Raw genomic sequence first — 26,312 nt, forward strand, 5'->3', positions numbered from 1 at the left:
GCCTCCATAGAGTTGTGCCTATCGTCTAGCCAAACTCTGCACTGGAGTTGAATGGATCGTTCTAGTTTCACCTTTTAAATAAATCCCAGACCTATAAGGTTATTATTTGGTTTATTTACACAACTTTGTCCCTTTTTTGTATTTGTAAATGAGGTTTCCATTTTTATTGCCTTTTATTTTATTAACATTCCTCAAATGAACATATAAAGACAGCATATAAAACAATACCGGTACTAAAAAAAAGTTAATAAAATGACTCGCACCCAGAACCAAAAAAGAAATTAAAGAAATAAAAAAAAACTTTTTTTTTTATCATCCACGCCATTGACTGTTTCATAAGTTCATTAAAAATTGATTAAAAACATATTTTTGTTCCAATAATTTAATATAAACTAGCTAACGTTAAAATAATGTGCCGCTCAACATCTCGACGTGGTCCCAGCGCAAGAACGCTGGTACTTTTTTATTTTCCTTACATTTTAAAAACGGCTCGCTTCTTTTTTGTGGATTTTCACGTGTCTATTAAAATGGCTCTTACTTCCGAAGCATTTCCCGCAGCGGGTGCAGGAATAAGGCCTTTCGCCCGTGTGAATGCGGTTGTGAGTCGTTAGATTGGATTTTTTAGTAAAACACTTTCCGCAATGGAAGCAAACGTAGGGGCGCTCCCCCGTGTGTATCCGCTGATGAGTGACCAGGGTGGAGTTGTGTGCGAAACGCTTCCCGCAGACAGAACACGCGTACGGTCTCTCTCCTGTGTGGATTCTCTGGTGGGTGACGAGATGCGTATAATACACAAAGGTCTTTCCGCAGTACGAACATTCAAAAGGTACATCCGAATTACTGATCCGATGATGGTTGAAAAGAGCCGAAGGTTCCGAAAAACATTTGCCATATTTGTACAATGGGTATTGCTCTGCTGGGATTTTTTCGGACTTTACGCGCTTAGAATTAAAATATAAGGGGTTACTGTATTCGCTGTAGTTGTGTGTAGTTCCGTGTATACTTATGTATTCTATAAGTTCTGTACCGTTAATATCCTGAGGAGACGTATAATCGAACTGTGCATTGCTTGATGGTATGGTAAGACTTTCTTCCTTCCAGAAGTCCGGTTCCTCCTTGATATGAATGAACGGATAAGGTGAAGGATCGGCGGATGTGTAAATGTTGGGATCGGTGAGGTTTTCCTCGTCACATGAGATTGGCTCCTCCTTAATACAAGGAGCTGGATATTGAGGTTTAGGATCTGTGAGCGTATAAATGGTGGTGAAGTTTCCTCCGTCGCACGCATCTGGCTCTTCCTCGATAATAATAGAAGAGTAGCGGTGACTAATGTCTGTGGGCGCGTAATTGTCTACATCGATGATGCTTCCATCACACGAGATTGGTTCCTCCTCAATACGAATAGAAGGATATAGTCGTGTTTGATCGGTGGGCGACATAAACTCGTGGTTATTGATGCGTCCACGTAAGACTCTTCTCTCCCTAATACGAGGAGATGCGTTCTGCAGTCTATTATCTGTCTGTGTATAAATCTCGGTGTCCACCATGTCGTCGTCTTCCTCATCACATGAGATCGGTTCCTCCTTTATATGGAGCACTGGATATTCTTGTGTATAGTCTGTAGGTTTGTAGGTGTCGTGGTCGGAGAGGTTTCCTCCTCCATCACATGAGTTTGTCTCCTCCTCGATATCAGTAGATGAACATTGTGGATTTGACAATCGACTTGTAGAAGCGGATGAATTTCTGTACACGTCTGGGTCAGACAGGGTCGTCTTCCCTTCACTCCCTGGTTCTTCAGGATTAGCGATCTGCAGAGTTTTCTTCTGTTTTTTCTTACCCAGCCATAAGTCTCCTGCTTCCACCTCACAGTCAGATTGACCTTTATGACAATTACTACTACTATCAGGGGGACTGGCAGCGGCACAAGGTGTTCTTGGGGTTTGTCCTTTGTTGGATTCATCTGATGGACAAAGAACAATTTGATTAGATCACGAGGTCAGGTGCTCAGACACCGTCATCTTTATATACTGTATTGTAATTGTAAGGGTTAAGACAAAAATATACAAGCTTCCTAATATATAACAGACACATTAGAGAGCTGAGCGTCCGCGTTACAACTATCTGTCCCGATCCTTGGCTCGGCCATGTGTCCATGTGTCTTCAGTGGGGAGTAAAGCTATAGTCAGACTCCTCTAGTGGAAGCTACCTGAGAACAAATGGATGGGGCGTGCCTAAATTCGCATATTCACTTATTCCCAATTTCAACTGTGCCCATATGAGAAGCCCCAAGAACTTTAGATAACGGGTTCAGCCGACATTTATCTAATCTGTATGGAAAGCTTATGACTGTTCTAAAGGTTTAGAGTCCAAAACGGAAGCATGAAAAATACAATGTGCAAATTATCAGATCACTTCTCCCCATAAGATCACTAACACTGGTCATAGAAAGCCACTGCCAGACTGTCCTTCTCCCCCAGACTCCTCTGTCCTCCTCCTTCCCCAGACTCCTCTGTCCTCCTCCTCCCCCAGACTCCTCTGTCCTCCTCCTCCCCCAGACTCCTCTGTCCTCCTTCTCCCCCAGACTCCTCTGTCCTCCTTCTCCCCCAGACTCCTCTGTCCTCCTTCTCCCCCAGGCTCCTCTGTCCTCCTCCTCCTCCAGGCTCCTCTTTCCTACTCCTCCCCCAGGCTCCTCTGTCCTCCTCCTCCCCCAGACTCCTCTGTCCTCCTTCTCTCCCAGACTCCTCTGTCTTCCTCCCCCACACTCCCCTGTCCTCCTCCCCCACACTCCTCTGTCCTCCTCCCCCAGACTCCTCTGTCCTCCTTCTCCCCCAGACTCCTCTGTCCTCCTCCTCGGTAAGTAGAGCATACGATTATTTTATGTTAACCGATTAGCCACATGTGAGAATACATAACATCTGGTTATGTATCAACAGTTTAAGTATCTCTAAAGTAACTAACAGATCTCTGACAAGGAAAAATTATCTGGTGACAGAACGGAGATCCTCAATCGCTGATAATCATTATCCTTACCTTGTGATGTGCGGGGCCGGGAGTCCTCCATAATGTCCGGGTACAGATCCTTGTGTCTTTCTACATACTCCCACTCCTCCATGGAGAAATAGACCGCCACATCCTGACACCTTATAGGAACCTGACACACAATGATACCGTCATCACCAGACCCCTCCATTACTGTATAATGTCCCAGCAGGGTCACCTCTCTAATCATCACCAGACCCCTCCATTACTGTATAATGTCCCAGCAGTGTCACCTCTCCAGTCATCACCAGACCCCTCCATTACTGTATAATGTCCCAGCAGTGTCACCTCTCTAATCATCACAAGACCCCTCCATTACTATATAATGTCCCAGCAGTGTCACCTCTCCAGTCCTCACCAGACCCCTCCATTACTGTATAATGTCCCAGCAGTGTCACCTCTCTAATCATCACCAGACCCCTCCATTACTGTATAATGTCCCAGCAGTGTCACCTCTCTAATCATCACCAGACCCCTCCATTACTGTATAATGTCCCAGCAGTGTCACCTCTCCAGTCATCACCAGACCCCTCCATTACTGTATAATGTCCCAGCAGTGTCACCTCTCCAGTCATCACCAGACCCCTCCATTACTGTATAACGTCCCAGCAGTGTCACCTCTCTAATCACCAGACCCCTCCATTACTGTATAATGTCCCAGCAGTGTCACCTCTCTAATCATCACCAGACCCCTCCATTACTGTATAATGTCCCAGCAGTGTCACCTCTCCAGTCATCACCAGACCCCTCCATTACTGTATAATGTCCAGCAGTGTCACCTCTCTAATCATCACCAGACCCCTCCATTACTGTATAATGTCCCAGCAGTGTCACCTCTCCAGTCATCACCAGACCCCTCCATTACTGTATAATGTCCAGCAGTGTCACCTCTCTAATCATCACCAGACCCCTCCATTACTGTATAATGTCCCAGCAGTGTCACCTCTCTAATCATCACCAGACTCCTCCATTACTGTATAATGTCCCAGCAGTGTCACCTCTCCAGTCATCACCAGACCCCTCCATTACTGTATAATGTCCCAGCAGTGTCACCTCTCTAATCATCACCAGACCCCTCCATTACTGTATAATGTCCCAGCATTGTCACCTCTCTAATCATCACCAGACTCCTCCATTACTGTATAATGTCCCAGCAGTGTCACCTCTCTAATCATCACCAGACCCCTCCATTACTGTATAATGTCCCAGCAGTGTCACCTCTCCAGTCATCACCAGACCCCTCCATTACTGTATAATGTCCCAGCAGTGTCACCTCTCTAATCATCACAAGACCCCTCCATTACTATATAATGTCCCAGCAGTGTCACCTCTCCAGTCCTCACCAGACCCCTCCATTACTGTATAATGTCCCAGCAGTGTCACCTCTCTAATCATCACCAGACCCCTCCATTACTGTATAATGTCCCAGCAGTGTCACCTCTCATCACCAGACCCCTCCATTACTGTATAATGTCCCAGCAGTGTCACCTCTCTAATCATCACCAGATCCCTCCATTACTGTATAATGTCCCAGCAGTGTCACCTCTCCAGTCATCCCCAGACCCCTCCATTACTGTATAATGTCCCAGCAGTGTCACCTCTCCAGTCATCACCAGACCCCTCCATTACTGTATAATGTCCCAGCAGTGTCACCTCTCCAGTCATCACCAGACCCCTCCATTACTGTATAACGTCCCAGCAGTGTCACCTCTCTAATCACCAGACCCCTCCATTACTGTATAATGTCCCAGCAGTGTCACCTCTCTAATCACCAGACCCCTCCATTACTGTATAATGTCCCAGCAGTGTCACCTCTCCAGTCATCACCAGACCCCTCCATTACTGTATAATGTCCAGCAGTGTCACCTCTCTAATCATCACCAGACCCCTCCATTACTGTATAATGTCCCAGCAGTGTCACCTCTCCAGTCATCACCAGACCCCTCCATTACTGTATAATGTCCAGCAGTGTCACCTCTCTAATCATCACCAGACCCCTCCATTACTGTATAATGTCCCAGCAGTGTCACCTCTCTAATCATCACCAGACTCCTCCATTACTGTATAATGTCCCAGCAGTGTCACCTCTCCAGTCATCACCAGACCCCTCCATTACTGTATAATGTCCCAGCAGTGTCACCTCTCTAATCATCACCAGACCCCTCCATTACTGTATAATGTCCCAGCATTGTCACCTCTCTAATCATCACCAGACTCCTCCATTACTGTATAATGTCCCAGCAGTGTCACCTCTCTAATCATCACCAGACCCCTCCATTACTGTATAATGTCCCAGCAGTGTCACCTCTCATCACCAGACCCCTCCATTACTGTATAATGTCCCAGCAGTGTCACCTCTCTAATCATCACAAGACCCCTCCATTACTATATAATGTCCCAGCAGTGTCACCTCTCCAGTCCTCACCAGACCCCTCCATTACTGTATAATGTCCCAGCAGTGTCACCTCTCTAATCATCACCAGACCCCTCCATTACTGTATAATGTCCCAGCAGTGTCACCTCTCATCACCAGACCCCTCCATTACTGTATAATGTCCCAGCAGTGTCACCTCTCTAATCATCACCAGATCCCTCCATTACTGTATAATGTCCCAGCAGTGTCACCTCTCCAGTCATCCCCAGACCCCTCCATTACTGTATAATGTCCCAGCAGTGTCACCTCTCCAGTCATCACCAGACCCCTCCATTACTGTATAATGTCCCAGCAGTGTCACCTCTCCAGTCATCACCAGACCCCTCCATTACTGTATAACGTCCCAGCAGTGTCACCTCTCTAATCACCAGACCCCTCCATTACTGTATAATGTCCCAGCAGTGTCACCTCTCTAATCATCACCAGACCCCTCCATTACTGTATAATGTCCCAGCAGTGTCACCTCTCCAGTCATCACCAGACCCCTCCATTACTGTATAATGTCCAGCAGTGTCACCTCTCTAATCATCACCAGACCCCTCCATTACTGTATAATGTCCCAGCAGTGTCACCTCTCCAGTCATCACCAGACCCCTCCATTACTGTATAATGTCCAGCAGTGTCACCTCTCTAATCATCACCAGACCCCTCCATTACTGTATAATGTCCCAGCAGTGTCACCTCTCTAATCATCACCAGACTCCTCCATTACTGTATAATGTCCCAGCAGTGTCACCTCTCCAGTCATCACCAGACCCCTCCATTACTGTATAATGTCCCAGCAGTGTCACCTCTCTAATCATCACCAGACCCCTCCATTACTGTATAATGTCCCAGCATTGTCACCTCTCTAATCATCACCAGACTCCTCCATTACTGTATAATGTCCCAGCAGTGTCACCTCTCTAATCATCACCAGACCCCTCCATTACTGTATAATGTCCCAGCAGTGTCACCTCTCCAGTCATCACCAGACCCCTCCATTACTGTATAATGTCCCAGCAGTGTCACCTCTCTAATCATCACAAGACCCCTCCATTACTATATAATGTCCCAGCAGTGTCACCTCTCCAGTCCTCACCAGACCCCTCCATTACTGTATAATGTCCCAGCAGTGTCACCTCTCTAATCATCACCAGACCCCTCCATTACTGTATAATGTCCCAGCAGTGTCACCTCTCATCACCAGACCCCTCCATTACTGTATAATGTCCCAGCAGTGTCACCTCTCTAATCATCACCAGATCCCTCCATTACTGTATAATGTCCCAGCAGTGTCACCTCTCCAGTCATCACCAGACCCCTCCATTACTGTATAATGTCCCAGCAGTGTCACCTCTCCAGTCATCACCAGACCCCTCCATTACTGTATAACGTCCCAGCAGTGTCACCTCTCTAATCACCAGACCCCTCCATTACTGTATAATGTCCCAGCAGTGTCACCTCTCTAATCATCACCAGACCCCTTCATTACTGTATAATGTCCCAGCAGTGTCACCTCTCCAGTCATCACCAGACCCCTCCATTACTGTATAATGTCCAGCAGTGTCACCTCTCTAATCATCACCAGACCCCTCCATTACTGTATAATGTCCCAGCAGTGTCACCTCTCCAGTCATCACCAGACCCCTCCATTACTGTATAATGTCCAGCAGTGTCACCTCTCTAATCATCACCAGACCCCTCCATTACTGTATAATGTCCCAGCAGTGTCACCTCTCTAATCATCACCAGACTCCTCCATTACTGTATAATGTCCCAGCAGTGTCACCTCTCCAGTCATCACCAGACCCCTCCATTACTGTATAATGTCCCAGCAGTGTCACCTCTCTAATCATCACCAGACCCCTCCATTACTGTATAATGTCCCAGCATTGTCACCTCTCTAATCATCACCAGACTCCTCCATTACTGTATAATGTCCCAGCAGTGTCACCTCTCTAATCATCACCAGACCCCTCCATTACTGTATAATGTCCCAGCAGTGTCACCTCTCATCACCAGACCCCTCCATTACTGTATAATGTCCCAGCAGTGTCACCTCTCCAGTCATCACCAGACCCCTCCATTACTGTATAATGTCCCAGCAGTGTCACCTCTCCAGTCATCACCAGACCCCTCCATTACTGTATAATGTCCCAGCAGTGTCACCTCTCTAGTCAGCAGCTCCACCATCTTGTTGGTGAGATCCAGGATCTTCTGCTCATTGGTCTTCTCATTGATCACAGATGGAGGGGACCCTGTGATGGGGATCTGGGTCCTGCTCTTTTTTCCACATTCCCCAGATGTTTTCTTCAATGGTCCATAATCCTGTGTATGGAAAATATTTGCACATTTCTGTATATATTTGTATTGCCTCAACTTATTAAAGGAGTAGTCCAGTGGTGACTCAGTGGTGAACAACTTATCCCCTATCTTAAGGATAGGGGATAAGTTGCAGATCGCGGGGGGGTCCGACCGCTGGGGCCCCCTGCGATCTCCTGTATGGAGCCCCGACAGCCCGCGGGAAGGGGGCGTGCCGACCTCCGCACGAAGTGGCGGCCGACACACCCCCTCAATACAACTCTATGGCAGAGCCGAAGCGCTGCCTTCGGCAATCTCCGGCTCTGCCATTGAGATGTATTGAGGGGGCGTGTCGGCCGCCGCCTCGTGCGGAGGTCGACATCCGCTATCAGGCCGGAGAGACGGGGCCCTGTACAGAGAGATCGCAGGGGGCCCCAGCGGTCGGACCCCCCGCGATCTCAAACTTATCCCCTATCCTTAGGATAGGACTACCCCTTTAATGTCTACACTGATAAACGATGACATTAATGCCACCTGCCTAATTATGTGTCCTCCACTCATGCTCTGACCTGTCAAGGCCCGGCCCTTATAGACCTCTGATAAGATTGATGGGTGTGACACATTTCCCACAATCCCTCACCTCTCCGATCATGTCCTGTATTATCCCTAGAGATAAGAGGTCATGTGACCATTTCCCACAATCCCTCACCTCTCCGGTCATGTCCTGTATTATCCCTAGAGATAAGAGTGAGGTCATGTGACCATTTCCCACAATCCCTCACCTCTCCGGTCATGTCCTGTATTATTCCTAGAGATAAGAGGTCATGTGACCATTTCCCACAATCCCTCACCTCTCCGGTCATGTCCTGTATTATCCCTAGAGATAAGAGGTCATGTGACCATTTCCCACAATCCCTCACCTCTCCGGTCATGTCCTGTATTGTTATTCCTAGAGATAAGAGTGAGGTCATGTGACCATTTCCCACAATCCCTCACCTCTCCGGTCATGTCCTGTATTATTCCTAGAGATAAGAGGTCATGTGACCATTTCCCACAATCCCTCACCTCTCCGGTCATGTCCTGTATTATTCCTAGAGATAAGAGGTCATGTGACCATTTCCCACAATCCCTCACCTCTCCGGTCATGTCCTGTATTATCCCTAGAGATAAGAGGTCATGTGACCATTTCCCACAATCCCTCACCTCTCCGGTCATGTCCTGTATTATCCCTAGAGATAAGAGGTCATGTGACCATTTCCCACAATCCCTCACCTCTCCGGTCATGTCCTGTATTATCCCTAGAGATAAGAGGTCATGTGACCATTTCCCACAATCCCTCACCTCTCCGGTCATGTCCTGTATTATTCCTAGAGATAAGAGGTCATGTGACCATTTCCCACAATCCCTCACCTCTCCGGTCATGTGATCATTTCCCACAATCCCTCACCTCTCCGGTCATGTGACCATTTCCCACAATCCCTCACCTCTCCGGTCATGTCCTGTATTATTCCTAGAGATAAGAGGTCATGTGACCATTTCCCACAATCCCTCACCTCTCCGGTCATGTCCTGTATTATTCCTAGAGATAAGAGGTCATGTGACCATTTCCCACAATCCCTCACCTCTCCGGTCATGTCCTGTATTATTCCTAGAGATAAGAGGTCATGTGACCATTTCCCACAATCCCTCACCTCTCCGGTCAGCAGGTAGATGATCTCTAGGGTGAGGCTCAGGATCCTCTCACTCTCCATCTTTATTGTGGCTCCTGGTGAACTCTCTGTAGTTGATCTCGTCTTCTCTATTCTCTTTCTTTACCATCATCCGTTCCTCGGCCGCGCTCCATCTCTAATTCATAACAACCTGAGGAACAAAGAACGAGGCGGCCGATGACTGAGCTGGAATATCTGTTATAAGAATAACTGCACATCATCCCCCTGTCCCCCCACAGAGAAGGGATCGGTGGCCTCCCCGGATCTGTGGCTTCTCCCCGAAGCGCTCTCGAAACGCGTTGTCTATGTGAAATAAAAGAACCTTGTTTAATCCACAGCATCCCTGGTCCACTGTATCCCGCGGCGTGCGCCGTGAATCACCTGACTTTTCACTCTGTCCGGCCACTACCGGCAAGAATACAAGCAGCTTCCAGCCACAGGTGGATCCGGACCCGGAGGCAGCCCCGCACATTAACTTCATGCGATCATAGAAGTGGAGGTCTGAGCCCAACATCCTCAGGTACGTAGGGAATCAGCAGCATTGATTTAACCCCCTCCTACCACTGGTAATGGCACTAGGCAGCGCCTTCCCCTGTCTGTTCTTTTTGTCTCCGTATATATCTCTTCTCTTGATCTGTGGCCTCCCCTGATCTATGACTTCTTTTGGCCTGTGGCCTCTCCAGACCTGTGGACTCCCCTGATCTGTGGCCTCTCTTGACCTATGACTTCTTTTGACCTCTGGCATCTCCAGACCTGTGGACTCCCCTGATCTATGGCCTCTCTTGACCTCTGGCATCTCCAGACCTGTGGACTCCCCTGATCTATGGCCTCTCTTGACCTATGACTTCTTTTGACCTGTGGCCTCTCATAATCTGTCGACTCCCCTGATCTGTGGCCTCTCTTGACCTATGACTTCTTTTGACCTCTGGCCTCTCCAGACCTGTGGACTCCCCTGATCTGTGGCCTCTCTTGACCTATGACTTCTTTTGACCTGTGGCCTCTCTTGACCTATGACTTCTTTTGACCTCTGGCCTCTCCAGACCTGTGGACTCCCCTGATCTGTGGCCTCTCTTGACCTATGACCTCTCATAATCTGTGGACTCCCCTGATCTGTGGCCTCTCTTGACCTATGACTTCTTTTGACCTGTGGCCTCTCTTGACCTATGACTTCTTTTGACCTTTGGCATCTCCAGGCCTGTGGCCTCTCCTGATCTGTGGCTTCTGATAATTTGTTGCTTCTGGCCTTTGGTCCCTCCTGACTTGAGTGTTACCGATCCAATAATTCTGGAGCATCTTCTCTCATGGATCCGTGTTGTGCCGATACCAATCACAGTCATGAGAACAAGTAAGTGCGCCCTGTTTTATATATGGAATAGGTGGGTACACTTGGAAGGAGAAGGTGGAGGAGGATTACCGGAATTTAGGTTATATTTTGTGGCAAAAAAAACCTCCAGAATATTAGATGGGGGTGGAGTGAAGCACTTTGGGGGGAGCTATTTAAGGATTATAGAGGGTATTATGAGAGTGTTTTTGAATTTGTTGAAGCAGGTCTTCCAGTGAGGAAGGAATTAGGGCATAATTCATTGATAGGTCTACTTAGGAGAACCTGGCTGTTACGCCGAGCGCTCCGGGTCCCCGCTCCTCCCCGGAGCGCTCGCAGCATCCTCTCATTCGCAGCGCCCCGGTCAGACCTGCTGACCGGGTGCACTGCAATATCACTCCCAGCCGGGATGCGATTCGCGATGCGGGAGGCGCCCGCTCGCGATGCGCATCCCGGCTCCCGTACCTGACCCGTTCCCAGTCTGTCTTGTCTGCTCCTTAGGGCGCGCGCGCGCCGGGTCTCTGCAATTTAAAGGGCCACTGCGCCACTGATTGGCGCAGCAGGCTTAATCAGTATGTTCACCTGTGCACTCCCTACTTATACCTCACTTCCCCTGCACTCCCTCGCCGGATCTTGTTGCCATTGTGCCAGTGAAAGCGTTTCCTAGTGTGTTCCTAGCCTGTGTTCCAGACCTCCTGCCGTTGCCCCTGACTACGATCCTTGCTGTCTGCCCTGACCTTCTGCTACGTCCGACCTTGCCTTTGTCTACTCCCTTGTACCGCGCCTATCTTCAGCAGTCAGAGAGGTTGAGCCGTTGCTGGTGGATACGACCTGGTTGCTACCGCCGCAGCAAGACCATCCCGCTTTGCGGCGGGCTCTGGTGAATACCAGTAGCAACTTAGAACCGGTCCACGCCAATCCCTCTCTGGCACAGAGGATCCACCTCCAGCCAGCCGAATCGTGACACTGGCAATATGTTAAAAAAAGATGTAATATAGAGGGAAGTATAAGAAATACGGTGTTATGCGATAATATAGATTTGGTACTTTTTAACCCCTTAAGGACTCATTTAAGGCCCATTTTGGCCTTAAGGACGCAGACAATTTTATTGTTACGTTTTCGTTTTTCCTCCTCGCCTTCAAAAAATCATAACTCTTTTATATTTTCACCCACAGACTAGTATGAGGGCTTGTCTTTTGAGCGACCAGTTGTCGGTTTAAAATGTATGGCACAACCAAAAAAATACTAATTTGTGTGGGGAAATTAAAAAGAAAACCGCAATTTTGCTAGTTTTGGAAGGTTTCGTTTTCACGTCGTACAATTTACGGTAAAAATGACATTTGTTATTTACTCTATGGGTCAATACGATTAAAATGATCCCCATGATGACATACTTTTCTATTACTGTTGCGCTTAAAAAAAAAATCAAAAACTTTTTAACCAAATTAGTGCGTTTAAAGATCTATTTTGAAGACCTATAACTTTTTCATTTTTCCGTATAAGTGGCAGTATATCATTTTTTGCGCCGTGATCTGTACTTTTTATTGATACCATATTTGCTTATATAAAACTTTTAATACATTTTTGGGGAATAAAATGTATAAAAAAGCAGCTATTTTGGACTTTTTTTTTTTTTTACGTTCACCGTACGGTATCATTAACATTTTATTTTAATAGTTCGGATATTTACGCATGCGGCAATACCAAATATGTATATAAAATATTTTTTTTTAACACTTTTTGGGGGTGAAATAGGTAAAATGGGACAATTTACGTTTTTATTGGGGGAGGGGGTTTTTCAAAAAAATTTTACTTTTATTTTTATACTTTAATAGTCCCCATAGGGCACTATTTATAGCAATCATTTGATTGCTGATACTGTTCAGTGCTATGTATAGGACATAGCACTGATCAGGGTTATCGGTCATCTTCTGCTCTGGTCTGCGGGAAGGCAGTGAAGGCAGGTGAGGGGACCTCCGGCTGCCGTGCTGGATGATCGGATCGCCGCGGCAGTGCTGCGGGCGATCCGATCATCCATTTAAGTGACCGCGATGCTGCAGAAGCCGTGATCTGTATTGATCACAGCATCTGAGGGGTTAATGGCGGACATCCTCGGGACTGCGGGTGTCCGCCATTACCGGTGGGTCCCTGGCTGCGATCAACAGCCGGGACCTGCCGCGCATGATCTGGGCATCGCTCCGATGCTCGCGGTTATGCTTAGGATGTAAATGTACGTCCTGGTGCGTTAAGTACCACCCCACCAGGAATTAAATTTACGTCCTTCGTTGTTAAGGGGTTAAAAGATAAGGGGGTGATTTTTGGAAAGGTAAAAGGGGTTAAATATGTTTCACAAATTTTTCAAAATGGAGAGATTAAAAAAATCTGAAACACTAAAGAATGAGTTTGGATTGCGGAATGAACATACATTTTGGTATATTCAATTGTGCGAAGCAAATAGATGCACTGAAAAGAAGAAATGTAGGAAATGTTCACATAAGGTGATAGATTATATCAATTCAGAAGGAGGTGGGAAGATTATATATATATATATATATATATATATATATATATATATATATATAGGTAGGTTACTTCTTAAAACTGTCCAGGAAAATAAAAAAAGGAGGTGGGAGGAAGTACTAGGTCCGATTTCTGGGGATGTAAGGGAAGGTATACTGACCAATGCTAAAAAGTGCTCAATTAATAAAAGATATGAAATTATGCAATTGAGAATAATCTACCAGCTGTAAAAAAGCTGGGATGTTGGAGGAAGGCAGAAGGTCCTAAGTGGCATAATGGACGTTCACCCAATCCACTTGCTATGGATTTGCCCCAAGGTTAAAGAATCTTGGTCTAAGGTATTTCAGACCATTGAAAAGAAATGGAAGTTCGAGAAGGATTGGTCGGCGATGGAAGCCATAGGGTTAAGAAGGGCCGAGAGTCACTGAATCGTATTCTTATGTTGGCTAAGGTGGATCCTTAGAGGGCTCTTTGGTAATAATGGGCCAAACGTAACTGAATGGGAGAGGGGAGTTCAAAAAATTTGGAAATATGAAGAAGAATGGAGAAGACTGAACAATTATAGATCGATCCGGGCGGATTGGGAAGACTGAGAATAATAAATAAAAAATGTCCTCTCTTCTGTCAGGGGGGGGAGGGGGGGATGGGAATGTAATGTTCTTTGTGATTTTGTGGCTTACGAGATGTGAATTTAGATGTTTAATGGAAACAATAAAAATCTATTTTGAAAAAAAAAAGTGCGCCCTGTTTTATGTGTCGAAAGCAGAATAAAAAAACACCTGTCCCCCTAGAGGTTGTAAAATAAGGTAACTACAACCTCACATGAACAACAACACCCAGCAGGATTCACCATTTCATTATGTAACAAAAATCTCCGCCAAAATGCAGAAGCTGTTTTCAAAAAATGAGATTCATTCTAACGGCTTCCGTAGAAATTAAAGGGGTATTCCAGGAAAAACCTTTTTATATATATCAACTGGGTCCAGAAAGTTAAACAGATTTGTAAATTACTTCTATTAAAAAATCTTAATCCTTCCAATAGTTATTAGCTTCTGAAGTTTTCTGTCTAACTGCTCAATGATGATGTCACGTCCTGGGAGCTGTGCATGATGGGAGAATATCCCCATAGGAGCTGCACAGCTCCCGGGACGTGAGTCATCAGAGAGCAGTTAGACAGAAAACAACAACTCAACTTCAGAAGCTAATAACTAGTGGAAGGATTAAGATTTTTTAATAGAAGTAATTTACAAATCTGTTTAACTTTCCGGAGCCAGTTGATGTAGAAAAAAAAAAGTTTTGGCCTGGAATACCCCTTTAAGAGGGTAAGTATCATCCAGGTGCTGGCAGTAAAATGCCCAAGAATAAGACTGAGCAGGTATAGACTGCCCAGAGAAAGACTCTTCTTTATAAATAAATAAAAAAACATGGCAGCACGGCTTAAAGGGGTCTTCTGGTATCAGAATAAAACTATTATCCCAAGATATTTAACTTTATAATAATATAATGTATCCACACATTGTACTGGCCTCAGAATGGTTTTGTGTAACAGACAGGAAGTTCCCCTGACAGGAAGTTGTGCAGTCCTCTCATTGTCAGTGTAGTGTTATCTCAGCAGCTTCCCAGCTCCTCCCACTCTCCTAACAGGAAGTTGTGTAGTTCTCTCATTGTCAGTGTGGTGTTATCTGAGAAGCTTCCCCACTCCTTCCCCTCTCCTGACAGGAAGTTGTGTAGTCCTCTCATTGTCAGTGTGGTGTTATATGAGCAGCTTCATATATTAATATATATATATATATATATATATATATATATATATAGATAGATAGATATATATACATATCTCTTCCTACTCTCCGCAGTCCCCTCATTGTCAGTCTTGGGTTGTCTTAACAGCTGTCTGGCTCCTCCCTCTGTTCTGACAGGAAGTTGTGTAGTCCTTTTTAGTGCTGGGTGGTATACCAGTTCATACCGAATACCGGTGTGTTTTTTCTTTACGATATGAATTTTTCACATACCGCAATATCGTTTCCATAGCAACCAACTCTAATGCGTGATGGCGTAGAGAAACGTCCGGCCGCACAGCGTCTCTGGGAAGTGTAGTCCGAGCCGCACTGAACTGATTGTGAGGAGCTGGGAGGGGACTACAACTCCCAGCGGGCACGTGACCTCCAGGTGGGCGCGGGAAACTCGAGCAGAACTGCGGAGACATGGAAGAGAGTTACTGGGTGGGCTGACCGAGACCCCGGGTACCATGGTGAGGACCCCCGACCACCTAACGCTATACTGGAGGAATCCCCCCCCCCCCCCCACCAAAAAAAATTCCATTAAATACCGTGAAACCGCCATAATTTAGAAAAATACCATAATACCATGGTATCCATTTGTGGTCATACCGCCCAGCACTAGTCCTTTTATCATCAGTGTGGTGTTGTCCTGATAGTAAGTTGTGTAGTCCTCTCATTGTCAGTACTGTGTAGACTCAGCAGCTCTCTGGCTTCTCCCTCTCTCCCGAGACAACGCATCATCTTATACCGTTTCAGGAGGGGTGGCTCTGAGATCTAGCCCCACCCTCTGAGTGATGTCACCATCTTCCTGTAATACTTACATATACACACAGACATTTAGAGGGTTTTACCATGTAAATAAATACATGATGATTATGTGAAATGTAACATATTTGCGGATACAAGTAATTATCAGAAATCAATTGTTTTTGAAAGGCGACCCTACCAATATAGTCACGATGAAAAAGGGGAGGGTACAAAGAGATAAGATCATGTCTGTGTTATTTGTCGGAGGCAAAAACCCCTTTAGGGAAGAATGAGGTGTATACAGCATGCTGCCTTGTGCTGCGCAATGACACAGGCAGAGGAGCAGTCAAGGAATGAATACAGGAGTGCCCATTGTAATAACAAATCACTAGACTCATGTAACAATGTCCTCTGGACAGATGGAAGATGTTTGTCCGTAGTGACAGATTTACCAATGTACCGAACCGATAGCGACCAGATGACCCCGATAACTATTTTTCCTTATACACGGCGGTATGAGTGTCATTTTTTTGCACCATGATCTGTAGTTTTTATCGGGACCATTTTTGTTTTGATAGGACTTTTTCCATCACTGATAAAGTGACCAACAAAACGCATTTCTGGCATTTTATATTATTTTACGTTTACGCCGTTTACCGTGTAGGATCAGAAACATTTGGCTTTAATAGTTCGGACATTTCCACACTCTGCGATACCAAATTTGTGAAAAATCAAAAAATATTTTTATATTTTTTTTATTGGGGAAAAAGGTGTTATTTTATAAGGGGAGGGGCTAATTTATAAAAAAAAATATATATATAATTTTATTGAGACCTTTTAAGTCCCCATGGGGCACAATTATATACGGTCCTTACACTGCACACACTGAATAATGTTGTACTACGCCACAGCAATGTTTCTGCTATACATCTTATCCCCTATCCAAAAGGACAGGGAATAAGATGTCTGATCGCGGGGGTCTGATCTTCCGCAGCACCCGATGTTCTCAACAAACACTGGGTTCCTATGGCAGTGGTCGTGACGTCATGGCCACACACCCCTCGTGACATCACGGCCTTGGGCTCTGAGCGTTCTGAACAAAATGTTTAGCACGCTGGAGCACCGGAGTACCCCCTTTAACCCCTTAAGGACCAAGCCCATTTTAAACTTAAGGTGGCGTTTTCATTTTTTCCTCCTCGCCTTCTTAAATCCATAACTTTTTTTTTTACTATAAAATGTACGGCGAACCCAAAAATATATTTTTTTAGGGAGGAAATTTAAATGAAAACCACAATTTTGCTCTTTTTGGAGGATTTCGTTTTCACGCTGTACAATTTACGGTAAAATGACGTGTTCTTTATTCTGTGGGTCAATACGATTAAATGACGAGATACTTTTATATTTTTGTACCGCTTCAAAAAATAAATTAATAAAAATCTAAAACTTTTTGTACAAAATCAGTCATCTAAAATCGCCCTATTTTGACCACCTATAACTTTTTCATTTTTCCGTATATAGGGCGGTATGAAGGCTCATTTTTCGTGCCGTCATCTGTACTTTTTAACGATACCACATTTGCACATATAAAAAACTTTTAGATCATTATTTATAAAAATTTTTGGGAATAAAATGTGAGGTTTTTTACGTTTACGCCGTTCACTATACAGGATCATTCACATTATATTTTGATAGTTCAGACATTTAATCACGCGGTGATATCAAATATGTTTATTAAAAAATATATATTGGGGGAGGGGATTTTTCACATTTTATTTTTACATTTTTCAACTTTTTTTTTTTTTTTTTTTCCAATTACACTTTTTATGTCCCCATGGAGGACTATCATTTGATTGCTAATACTGTCCAGTGCTATGCATAGGGCATAGCACTGATTATCTTCTGCTCTGGTCTACTCGATCTCAGACTAGAGTAGGAGACGCCGGGAGACGGCCAGAGGCAGGTGAGGGGACCTCCGTCCGCCATTACAGATGATCGGATCGCCGCGCCAGCGCTGCCGGCGATCCGATCATCTATTTTAACATGCGCATTGCCGCAGATGCCGCGATCTGTGCCGAGAAGACATCCACAAGATCACGGATGTCGGCCATGATAGCAGCTGGAACCTGCCGTGTATGACGCGAGCACCGCTCTGATGCTCGCGGTCATACACAGGACGTAAGTGTACGTCCGGGTGCACGAAGTACCGCCTAACCAGGACGTACATTTACGTCCGTGGTCGTTAAGGGGTTAAAGTCTCTTCATGTACATTGTATACTCCCGCACACTTTTCTTTATCTTTGTGTATGTTTTTGTGCTCTCTTTATACCCATCACAGTGATACAAAGTATTCACAGTGTTTAGATACCAGTTATTGTCTTTAACCCCTTAACAACTGGCCACCCTAAATATATCTGGGGTAACAGTGTGGGTTCCGGTTACTATCATCAGCTGGGACCCGTTGCCTAATGCTGGACATCGCCGTTCAGGTGTTCATACCAAAGTTCAAGTGCCAGTAGCCCAGTAAAGCTGATTAGGACACCTGCTGCAAAGTCATGGGGTCCCAATCAGCTGAGAGGCCGAGCGGAGGGTTCCTACTTGTCTCCTTCCGTTTGATAGGTACTATAATAGTGCAGACAGTCTGCAGTCATGGAGCACCGATAACACTGATCAATGCTGTGCTATGGCAGGCTGCAGTAATGGAGTGCTGATAACACTGATCAATACTGTTCTATGGCAGGCTGTAGTAATGGAGTGCTGATAACACTGATCAATGCTTTTCTATGGCAGGCTGTAGTAATGGAGCGCTGATAACACTGATCAATGCTTTTCTATGGCAGGCTGTAGTAATGGAGTGCTGATAACACTGATCAATGCTGTTCTATGGCAGGCTGTAGTAATGGAGTGCTGATAACACTGATCAATGCTGTTCTATGGCAGGCTGTAGTAATGGAGTGCTGATAACACTGATCAATGCTTTTCTATGGCAGGCTGTAGTAATGGAGTGCTGATAACACTGATCAATGCTGTTCTATGGCAGGCTGTAGTAATGGAGTGCTGATAACACTGATCAATGCTGTTCTATGGCAGGCTGTAGTAATGGAGCGCTGATAACACTGATCAATGCTGTTCTATGGCAGGCTGTAGTAATGGAGTGCTGATAACACTGATCAATGCTTTTCTATGGCAGGCTGTAGTAATGGAGTGCTGATAACACTGATCAATGCTGTTCTATGGCAAACTGTAGTAATGGAGTGCTGATAACACTGATCAATGCTGTTCTATGGCAGGCTGTAGTAATGGAGTGCTGATAACACTGATCAATGCTGTTCTATGGCAGGCTGTAGTAATGGAGCGCTGATAATACTGATCAATGCTGTTCTATGGCAGGCTGTAGTAATGGAGCGCTGATAACACTGATCAATGCTGTTCTATGGCAGGCTGTAGTAATGGAGCACTGATAACACTGATCAATGCTGTTCTATGACAGGCTGTAGTAATGGAGCGCTGATAACACTGATCAATGCTGTTCTATGGAGGCTCCATTGTTAATTAAAGTAAATTACTAAAATATATTAAAATATAACGTTATAGGGGTATTCCAGGAATTATTATGTGACTATGCTACAGGGGCTGTAAAGTTAGTGTAATCCATAATATAGTGTCTGTACCGGTGTGTGACGGTTTTCTCACAATATTTATTTTTACCAGAATACAAAATGACTGTTGTCTCAGATTTTTCCCAGGTTGCAATGCGGCCGAGACCTGACATCACTAGTGAGCTGATGACAGGGAGCCTGTCTGCTTCAATGGGTGGAGCGATCAATCTGCAACTAATGCAACAGCTGGAGGCACCCTGATTGCAAACCACAGGTCTTTTGTTTCAATGGGTGGGGTGGCTGATGTGTGGGAGGGAGGAAAATGGAATCATGGGATTTGTAAGCAAGAAAAGAAAAGTCAAACAGGAAATACCAGTTCACAAGCAGCTACCACAGTGTTCTGGTAATCTCACAGCATAGCCATTTATCCCCAAGACAAGCGCAGATCCTTCCTAATCATGTCCATTACTGCCTGCAGGGTAACTACTAAATCACCTTATGGGGGAGAACCCCTTTAATTTAACCGCATGGTCAATGGCATAAAAAATACCAGACTCAAGAATTGATGATTTTTGGTCACTTCATATACCAGAAAAAAATATAATAAAAAACAATCGATCAAAATGTCCAATCACAACAAAAATAGTAACAATAACAAAAACTACAGATCACGGCACAAAACATGACCCTCATACATCCAAAATGACCCCCCACACGTCCAAAATGACCCCCCACACGTCCAAAATGACCCCCACCACGTCCAAAATGACCCCCCACATCATACATCCAAAATGACCCCCACACGTCCAAAATGACCCCCACCACGTCCAAAATGACCCCCACACGTCCAAAATGACCCTCATACGTCCAAAATGACCCTCATACGTCCAAAATGACCCCCCACACGTCCAAAATGACCCCCCACACGTCCAAAATGACCCCCCACACGTCCAAAATGACCCTCATACATCCAAAATGACCCCCATACATCCAAAATGACTCCCATACATCCAAAATGACCCCCCACACATCCAAAATGACCCTCATACATCCAAAATGACCCTCATACATCCAAAATGACCCCCCACACGTCCAAAATGACCCCCCACACGTCCAAAATGACCCCCCACACGTCCAAAATGACCCTCATACGTCCAAAATGACCCTCATACGTCCAAAATGACCCCCCACACGTCCAAAATGACCCCCCACACGTCCAAAATGACCCCCCACACGTCCAAAATGACCCTCATACATCCAAAATGACCCTCATACATCCAAAATGACCCCCACACGTCCAAAATGACCCTCATACATCCAAAATGACCCCCACACGTCCAAAATGACCCCCACACGTCCAAAATGACCCCCCACGCGTCCAAAATGACCCCCCACGCGTCCAAAATGACCCCCCACGCGTCCAAAATGACCCCCCACGCGTCCAAAATGACCCCCCACGCGTCCAAAATGACCCCCCACGCGTCCAAAATGACCCCCCACGCGTCCAAAATGACCCCCCACGCGTCCAAAATGACCCCCCACGCGTCCAAAATGACCCCCACACGTCCAAAATGACCCCCCACACATCCAAAATGACCCCCCACACGTCCAAAATGACCCCCCACACATCCAAAATGACCCCCCACACGTCCAAAATGACCCCCCACACGTCCAAAATGACCCCCCACACGTCCAAAATGACCCCCCACACGTCCAAAATGACCCCCCACACGTCCAAAATGACCCCCCACACATCCAAAATGACCCTCATACATCCAAAATGACCCCCACACGTCCAAAATGACCCCCACGCGTCCAAAATGACCCCCCACACGTCCAAAATGACCCCCCACGCGTCCAAAATGACCCCCCACGCGTCCAAAAGGACATCCAAAGTGACCCCCACACATCCAAAATGACCCCCACGCATCGACGTAAATGGAAAAATGAGAGCGTTACAGGAACAAACAGTAATTTTTTTAAAGTAATAAAATAAAATAAATCCTATATAAAATGTTATCGCTCAATCGTACGGACGCAGAGAATATAGATACTGCGCCATTTATACCGTACAAGGTCCTGTGTAGAAGCAGAATCACCCAAAATAAAAATATTAGTTTTTTTATTTGTCCCACAAATAGTTTTTCCTTCTTGTTTCACCGCAGGTTTATCCTGCATAAATGAGTTCAGCTTTCCGGTGCTCCGGTGGCTGGAAAAGCTGGATACAATCCTAGGAAAGAATCTCCAGCCACCGGAGCACCGGAAAGCTGAACTAATTTACGCAGGAAAAGTCATCAACTGCCGAGCCGAGAAGTTCGTGACGAATCAAATTTACTGTAAGTTCACTCATCTCTAGTGATGTCATTACAAAGTACAATTGGGGTTAACAACAAAAACAACAAGACTGAAGGAAAGTACAGGTAATATAAGGGTCATACACTGTATATAAGGATAGTACAGGTAATATAAGGGTCATATACTGTATATAAGGATAGTACAGGTAATATAAGGGTCATACACTGTATATAAGGATAGTACAGGTAATATAAGGGTCATACACTGTATATAAGGATAGTACAGGTAATATAGGTGTCATACACTGTATATAAGGATAGTACAGGTAATATAAGGGTCATATACTGTATATAAGGATAGTACAGGTAATATAAGGGTCATACACTGTATATAAGGATAGTACAGGTAATATAAGGGTCATACACTGTATATAAGGATAGTACAGGTAATATAAGGGTCATACACTGTATATAAGGATAGTACATATAATATAGGGGTCATATACTGTATATAAGGATCATACAGATAATATAAGGGTCATATACTGTATATAAGGATAGTACAGGTAATATAAGGGTCATATACTGTATATAAGGATAGTACAGGTAATATAAGGGTCATATACTGTATATAAGGATAGTACAGGTAATATAAGGGTCATACACTGTATATAAGGATAGTACATATAATATAGGGGTCATATACTGTATATAAGGATCATACAGATAATATAAGGGTCATATACTGTATATAAGGATAGTACAGGTAATATAAGGGTCATATACTGTATATAAGGATAGTACAGGTAATATAAGGGTCATACACTGTATATAAGGATAGTACAGGTAATATAAGGGTCATACACTGTGTATAAGGATAGTACAGGTAATATAAGGGTCATATACTGTATATAAGGATAGTACAGGTAATATAAGGGTCATATACTGTATATAAGGATAGTACAGGTAATATAGGGGTCATACACTGTATATAAGGATAGTACAGGTAATATAAGGGTCATAGACTGTATATAAGGATAGTACAGATAATATAGGGGTCATACACTGTATATAAGGATAGTACAGGTAATATAAGGGTCATATACTGTATATAAGGATAGTACAGGTAATATAAGGGTCATATACTGTATATAAGGATAGTACAGGTAATATAAGGGTCATATACTGTATATAAGGATAGTACAGGTAATATAAGGGTCATATACTGTATATAAGGATAGTACAGGTAATATAAGGGTCATATACTGTATATAAGGATAGTACAGGTAATATAAGGGTCATATACTGTATATAAGGATAGTACAGGTAATATAAGGGTCATATACTGTATATAAGGATAGTACAGGTAATATAGGGGTCATACACTGTATATAAGGATAGTACAGGTAATATAAGGGTCGTATACTGTATATAAGGATAGTACAGGTAATATAAGGGTCATATACTGTATATAAGGATAGTACAGGTAATATAAGGGTCATACACTGTATATAAGGATAGTACAGGTAATATAAGGGTCATACACTGTATATAAGGATAGTACAGGTAATATAAGGGTCATACACTGTATATAAGGATAGTACAGGTAATATAAGGGTCATATACTGTATATAAGGATAGTACAGGTAATATAAGGGTCATATACTGTATATAAGGATAGTACAGGTAATATAAGGGTCATATACTGTATATAAGGATAGTACAGGTAATATAAGGGTCATATACTGTATATAAGGATAGTACAAGTAATATAAGGGTCATATACTGTATATAAGGATAGTACAGGTAATATAAGGGTCATATACTGTATATAAGGATAGTACAGGTAATATAGGGGCCATACACTGTATATAAGGATAGTACAGGTAATAAAGGGGTCATACACTGTATATAAGGATAGTACAGATAATATAGGGGTCATATACTGTATATAAGGATAGTACAGATAATATAGGGGTCATACACTGTATATAAGGATAGTACAGATAATATAGGGGTCATACACTGTATATAAGGATAGTACAGATAATATAGGGGTCATACACTGTATATAAGGATAGTACAGATAATATAGGTGTCCTACACTGTATATAAGGATAGCACAGATAATATTGGGGTCATACACTGTATATAAGGATAGTACAGATAATATAGGGGTCATATACTGTATATAAGGATAGTATAGATAATATAGGGGTCATATACTGTATATAAGGATAGTATAGATAATATAGGGGTCATACACTGTATATAAGGATAGTACAGATAATATAGGGGTCATACACTGTATATAAGGATAGTACAGATAATATAGGGGTCATACACTGTATATAAGGATAGTACAGGTAATATAGGGGTCATACACTGTATATAAGGATAGTACAGATAATATAGGTGTCATACACTGTATATAAGGATAGTACAGATAATATAGGTGTCATACACTGTATATAAGGATAGTACAGATAATAGAGGGGTCATACACTGTATATAAGGATAGTACAGATAATATTGGGGTCATACACTGTATATAAGGATAGTATAGATAATATAGGGGCCATACACTGTATATAAGGATAGTATAGATAATATAGGGGTCATACACTGTATATAAGGATAATATAGGGGTCATACACTGTATATAAGGATAGTATAGATAATATAGGGGTCATACACTGTATATAAGGATAGTATAGATAATATAGGGGTCATACACTGTATATAAGGATAATATAGGGGTCATACACTGTATATAAGGATAGTATAGATAATATAGGGGTCATACACTGTATATAAGGATAGTACAGATAATATAGGTGTCCTACACTGTATATAAGGATAGCACAGATAATATTGGGGCCATACACTGTATATAAGGATAGTATATATAATATAGGTGTCCCACACTGTATATGATGATAGTATAGATAATATAGGGGCCATACACTGTATATAAGGATAGTATAGATAATATAGGTGTCATACACTGTATATAAGGATAGTATAGATAATATAGGTGTCCCACACTGTATATAAGGATAGTATAGATAATATAGGGGCCATACACTGTATATAAGGATAGTATAGATAATATAGGTGTCCCACACTGTATATAAGGATAGTACAGATAATATAGGTGTCATACACTGTATATAAGGATAGTACAGATAATATAGGGATCCTACACTGTATATAAGGATAGTACAGATAATATAGGTGTCATACACTGTATATAAGGATAGTATAGATAATATAGGTGTCATACACTGTATATAAGGATAGTACAGATAATATAGGTGTCATACACTGTATATAAGGATAGTATAGATAATATAGGTGTCATACACTGTATATAAGGATAGTATAGATAATATAGGGGCCATACACTGTATATAAGGATAGTATAGATAATATAAGGGTCATACACTGTATATAAGGATAGTACAGATAATATAAGGGTCATACACTGTATATAAGGATAGTATAGATAATATAGGGGCCATACACTGTATATAAGGATAATATAGGGGTCATACACTGTATATAAGGATAATATAGGGGTCATACACTGTATATAAGGATAGTACAGATAATATAGGTGTCATACACTGTATATAAGGATAGTACAGATAATATAAGGGTCATATACTGTATATAAGGATAGTACAGATAATATAGGGGTCATACACTGTATATAAGGATAGTACAGATAATATAGGTGTCATACACTGTATATAAGGATAATATAGGGGTCATACACTGTATATAAGGATAGTACAGATAATATAGGTGTCATACACTGTATATAAGGATAGTACAGATAATATAAGGGTCATATACTGTATATAAGGATAGTACAGATAATATAGGTGTCCCACACTGTATATAAGGATAGTACAGTATTATAGAGAGGCTATACATTGTATATAAGGATTATTCGGCTATTGCTGGGCGCACACAATGTATATACATCCGGAATCTCTACTACCGGGGATTAGATTCTCTCTATTAGACGCTGCGGCTCTAATACACCGGGACTCACCCCACACTCCTTTGCTTCTTATAAACCTGAACCGGAAGTTGTTTACCGGAAACACCCTGCTTGCGTTCCACGGCTTTTCCGTGATGTGCGGTCCACGTCCTCCCACCTCCAACAAGACGATTTTATCCGTATGATTCGCAACTTCCGGGTCCCGTCCAGTGTCACTGGAGGGAGGAGCCTATACAGCACGCTCTTACCTGCCAGGACCTGCGCTCTGTGCGTGGTGACGTAGGCGTCATGTGATCAGCGATCAAAACTGTGCTGCCAGAGCTGTTGCCCATAGCAACCATCAGAAAAATCCTGTGAAAGATGAAATCTGATTGGTTGCTATGGGCGACTGCCTAAATCTCCTTCATTATTATATTGTGTTTTCTCTCTTTGCGGACATAATAATTATAACAGTATAATATTAACCCCTTAAGGACGCAGCAAATTTTCACTTTTTCCTTCTTTGCCATATCTCTTGGATACGAAGTTATAATTATTTTAAATTTTTTAAAGTAGTAAAATTACAATAAATTCTAT

The 26,312-nt window shown here is 43.5% G+C and overlaps 1 protein-coding gene across 2 annotated transcripts; it reads right to left on the bottom strand.

The window, feature by feature from the left end:
* Positions 1-87: 87 nt before the first annotated feature.
* Positions 88-25,979, bottom strand: LOC130282617 (zinc finger protein 211-like). 2 transcript variants are annotated; one of them, XM_056531043.1, is made up of 5 exons: positions 25,788-25,979; positions 9,448-9,616; positions 7,625-7,783; positions 3,031-3,151; positions 88-1,960 (listed from the first exon to the last, which is right to left on the bottom strand). In XM_056531043.1, the coding sequence occupies exons 2-5, from the start codon at positions 9,505-9,507 to the stop codon at positions 480-482; spliced, it is 1,821 nt and encodes a 606-aa protein (XP_056387018.1). In that variant the 5' UTR covers positions 9,508-9,616; positions 25,788-25,979; the 3' UTR covers positions 88-479. The 2 variants fall into 2 exon arrangements, with proteins under 2 accessions (XP_056387018.1, XP_056387019.1); XM_056531044.1 differs by lacking the exon at positions 25,788-25,979 and adding an exon at positions 15,319-15,425.
* Positions 25,980-26,312: the final 333 nt, after the last annotated feature.

Source organism: Hyla sarda, chromosome 7 (genome assembly GCF_029499605.1).
Source record: "Hyla sarda isolate aHylSar1 chromosome 7, aHylSar1.hap1, whole genome shotgun sequence".
Classification (NCBI taxonomy): domain Eukaryota; kingdom Metazoa; phylum Chordata; class Amphibia; order Anura; family Hylidae; genus Hyla; species Hyla sarda.

Coding starts and splice junctions, on each gene's coding strand:
- LOC130282617 (XM_056531043.1), bottom strand. CDS start 9,507: ATGGAGAGTGAGAGGATCCTGAGCCTCACCCTAGAGATCATCTACCTG. Junction 3,152..7,624: donor TGGAGCTGCTGACTAGAGAG/GTGACACTGCTG, acceptor ATTGTGTGTCAG/GTTCCTATAAGGTGTCAGGA. Junction 1,961..3,030: donor CCGGCCCCGCACATCACAAG/GTAAGGATAATG, acceptor TTTGTCCATCAG/ATGAATCCAACAAAGGACAA.